Genomic DNA, 4,549 nt, shown 5'->3' with positions numbered 1-4,549 from the left:
ACTCTGGGGATGGGTGATGGACAGAGAGGCCTGGTGAGCTGCAGTCCATGGGGTCACAAAGAGTCGGACATGACTGAGCAACTGAACTGAACTGAACTTTAACAGATTTTTCAAGGGGATTTCTCATGAGGCAGATGTTCATTCTGAGGCTTAATAGCTCCAAGAGCTAGGGAAAGTCTTGTTGGTGGAATCAGTGTCCAGGGCTGGAGAAGTTAAAACTCTCCCGAATGCTTCTTGACCCCGTGAATGCCACTACCCTGAGCCTGCCTTTAGAGGCTTCCTGGCTCAGGCTGGGAAATCACTGTTCCTATTTTTCAAGTCCCCTTGATTAAGATCTTTATGCCTTCTAAAGTCTAGTTATTATTTTTTTAAAAATCAATATGAACTAATGAGCATAAGCTTTCATCCTCTCTTGGCTTTAACGTGTTTGTTCATTTAGCAATGCACTTTTATTTAATTCTGTCCAGAACAAAATATTTCCTTGGGGGATGACATAATGTATGAGACATTATTTAGACATAGAAGTACAAAGATAATAAGATGCTTCTGCTTCTGGTAGTATGCATAAGCTTCTAGCAAACCAATTTTCTCACAAATAACAGCTATAAACTAGGATAAAATTAAAAAGCAAAAAACCAGCTACTTGAAAGAATTGGAGAGTGAGCAAGAGTAATTTGTTCTAGACAGGAACTGACAGCTGGGAGAAGGAAATAGCTCTGGGTGAATTTCCTATGTTAGTGGATTTGTGGTGCCACAAGGGTGGGATGGCTGGTGCAGTTCAATTCAGTCCCTCAGTCATGTCTGACTCTTTGTGATCCCATGGACTGCAGCACACCAGGCTTCCCTGTCCATCACCAACTCCCAGAGCTTGCTCAAACTCAAGGCCATTGAGTTGGTGATGCCATTCAACCATCTCATCCTCTGTCATCCCCTTCTCCTGCCGCTTTCAATCTTTCCCAGCATCAGGGTCTTTTCCAATAAGTCAGTTCTTCACATCGGGTGGCCAAAGTATTCGAGCTTCATCATCAGTCCTTCCAATGAATATTCAGGACTGATTTCCTTTAGGATTGACTGGTTCGATCTCCTTGCACACAGATCTCTCAGGAGGCAGGTCAGGTGGTCTGGTATTCCCATCTCTTGAAGAATTTTCCACAGTTTTTTGGGATCCACACAGTCAAAGGCTTTGGTGTACACAATAAAGCAGAAGTAGATGTTTTTCTGGAATTCACTTACTTATTCTATGAGGTAACGATGTTGGCAATTTGATCTCTGGTTCCTCTTCCTTTTCTAAATCCAGCTTAAACATTTGGAAGTTCTCAATTCACGTACTGTTGAAGCCTTACTTGGAGAATTTTGACCATTACTTTGCTAGTGGGTGAGATGAGTGCAATCGTGTGGTAGTTTGAACATTCTTGGCATTGCCTTTCTTTGGGATTGGAATGAAAACTGACCTTTTCCAGTCCTGTGGCCACTGCTGAGTTTTCCAAATTTTCTGGCATATTTAGTGCAGCACTTTAAGAGCACCATCTTTTAGGACTTCAAATAGCTCAGCTGGAATTCCATCACCTCCACTAGCTTTGTTCATAGTGATGCTTCCTAAGGCCCACTTGACTTTGGACTCCAGGACTCTAGGTGAGTGATCACACCATCATGGTTATATGAGTCATAAAGGTCGTTTTTGTATAGTTCTGTGTATTCTTGCCACCTCTTCTTAATATCTTCTGCTTCTGTTAGGTCCATACTGTTTCTGTCCTTTATTGTGCCCATCTTTGCATGAAATGTTCCCTTGGTATCTCTAATTTTCTTCAAGAGATCTCTAGTCTTCTCCATTCTACTGTTTTCCTCTATTTCTTTACATTGATCACTGAAGAAGGCTTTCTTATCTCTCCTTGCTATTCATATTTTTTAAAAAATCACTGGTGAGTGAGAGGGAGATCATGAAAATGAAAGAATCAGAGAGAGAGGTAATCCAAATTCTGTGTATAAACTCTGCCTGAATCTTTGTTTGACACTTGAACAATGCATGTGTCATGTAGATTGCAGGCAGACCAGCTAAGGATGAATGAACTGAACTTAGATTTGAGTTGCTACCCAAATCTCAGTATTAAAGTATCTGCTTTAATGCATGTTGAATGTTGCATATTGAATCCAGTTAATTAAAATATCTGCTAAAACAAAGTAAATACTCTTTAGAGGAATACAGCATAATCCAGAGTCACCACAATATAGTATTCACAATGTCAGGGATATGTATGATCCAACTTGACGTATGAAGAAATAGGAAAATGTGAAGCACTCTCAAGAGAAAAGAACAACATGTGGACACTGACCCCAGAGGGATCCAAAGATAATAAAGTATGTTAAATAAACTAATAGAATACAATACAAACTCTGCCTTAAGTATAATCCTAAAGTGACAGACTCAGCACAGAGATGATGAGATGAGAATAATACGCCAAAAAGCATCTGATGAGTTTTATTATAAAAATCAAAGTGATTTTGAAAATCTCCTATGGTCTGAAAAATAGGAACATCTAGTTTGTGATTTTATCACATTTACATTTTCTACAGACTCTAATGGGAAATCTTTGAATAGGCCATTACAACTGTGCTTGCACTGCTAAGAACCACTTTATATTTCTCTTTTGGATGGAATAGATTTATGTCAGCAATTCAAACTGACAACAGTACTATAGATTGAAATATAATTTTAAAAATTTAGCAGTAGGCATTTGAATTGCGCTTCCGCCATCTTTCCAGCCCTCAGTCAGACGGGCGCGGAGACGCTTCTGGAAGTAACATCGCGATGGCTGCCCAAGGAGAACCCCAAGTTCAGTTCAAACTTGTTTTGGTTGGTGATGGTGGTACTGGAAAAACTACATTCGTGAAGCGTCATCTGACTGGTGAATTTGAGAAGAAGTATGTAGCTACCTTGGGTGTTGAGGTCCATCCTCTTGTGTTCCATACCAACAGAGGACCTATTAAGTTCAATGTATGGGATACAGCTGGTCAGGAGAAATTTGGTGGACTGAGAGATGGCTATTATATACAAGCTCAGTGTGCCATTATAATGTTTGACGTAACATCAAGAGTTACTTACAAGAATGTGCCTAACTGGCATAGAGATCTGGTACGAGTGTGTGAGAACATCCCAATTGTGTTGTGTGGCAACAAAGTGGATATTAAGGACAGAAAGGTTAAGGCAAAGTCAATTGTCTTCCACCGAAAGAAGAATCTTCAGTACTATGACATTTCTGCCAAAAGTAACTACAACTTTGAAAAGCCCTTCCTCTGGCTTGCTAGAAAATTGATTGGAGACCCTAACTTGGAGTTTGTCGCCATGCCTGCTCTTGCCCCGCCAGAGGTGGTCATGGACCCAGCCTTGGCAGCACAGTACGAGCACGATTTAGAGGTTGCTCAGACAACTGCTCTCCCGGATGAAGATGATGACCTGTGAGAAAGTGAAGCTGGGGCCCAGCGTCAGAAGTCTAGTTTTATAGGCAACTGTCCTGTGATGTCAGTGGTGCAGCGTGTTTGCCACTTTATTATATAGCTAAGCAGAACATGTGCTTAATCTTTGGATGCTGAAGGAGATGGATGGGCTTTGGAGTGAATGTGGCAGTTTAAAAAAAAAAAAAACGTTCATTTTTTGGACCTGCATATTTAGGTGTTTTGGAACACAGTTGTTTCCTCCTTGAGTTTCAAATATAAGACTGCTATAGTCACATGACAATATTGAGAGGTGGAATCTTGTTTGTTACTGTCATTCCCATTCCTTTTCGTTTAGAATCAGAATAAAGTTGTATTTCAAATATCAAAAAAAAAAAAAAAAAAAAAAATTTAGCAGTAAAATGAAATTTTAAATAAGAAAAAAAGAGATAGGAAAGCTTCCTCATAAGAGTTACTGTTTGAGCTGGAATTAGAGTCTTAGGACTTCAAAGATAAATAAGAGTTAAGTGAAACAGAGAAACAGAGAGAGAGAAAGGACTATGGGGAAATACATGTGACAAGTGAGGGTGGATATTTTAAAGGATATAGACGGTGCCTTGGGAAAATCACAAGAACAGTTGAAGTCTTCCTACCCTATATTAATTGATCATCAAAAACATTGGCAAAAGTGAACAGTTATGGAAAATTTTTACACGCCTTAAGCATTTTATTTGAATCTAAAACATATAAATGGGTCTTACTTCATTAAACTTTGGATGTTAGTCCCAGACCTAGTCTTTTGATTACTGTTCCATGTTAAATTCCTTATGTAAATAGATTCATACTGCATTGTACACTCTTTCCAGTTTTGATTTTTTTAAGTGAAGTGAGAATTTAAAAAGACTTATAAAACAACCTTAAACAGAAGTTGTACTTTTATAATATTCTCCCACCCAATCTTTACAGTTGCCTTGATCACACCTAATCCAAAAGCATTTTAGGGCAACACATCTTAGTAAGTCTTTTCAAAGCAATCAACCTAGTTTTCATAGAAATATGGTTTTCTCTTTGATATGGCATTTGATTGTGTGATTATATATATATATATATATAAACTACA

The 4,549-nt window shown here is 38.7% G+C and overlaps 1 protein-coding gene across 1 annotated transcript; it reads left to right on the top strand.

The window, feature by feature from the left end:
- Positions 1–2,733: 2,733 nt before the first annotated feature.
- On the top strand, positions 2,734–3,702 carry LOC122428365 (GTP-binding nuclear protein Ran). Its single transcript, XM_043448344.1, has one exon. It carries the CDS (start codon positions 2,807–2,809, stop codon positions 3,455–3,457), a length of 651 nt encoding a protein of 216 aa, XP_043304279.1. The 5' UTR covers positions 2,734–2,806; the 3' UTR covers positions 3,458–3,702.
- Positions 3,703–4,549: the final 847 nt, after the last annotated feature.

Source organism: Cervus canadensis, chromosome 26, assembly GCF_019320065.1.
Source record: "Cervus canadensis isolate Bull #8, Minnesota chromosome 26, ASM1932006v1, whole genome shotgun sequence".
Classification (NCBI taxonomy): domain Eukaryota; kingdom Metazoa; phylum Chordata; class Mammalia; order Artiodactyla; family Cervidae; genus Cervus; species Cervus canadensis.
This window is presented reverse-complemented; position numbering and strand designations above follow the sequence as displayed.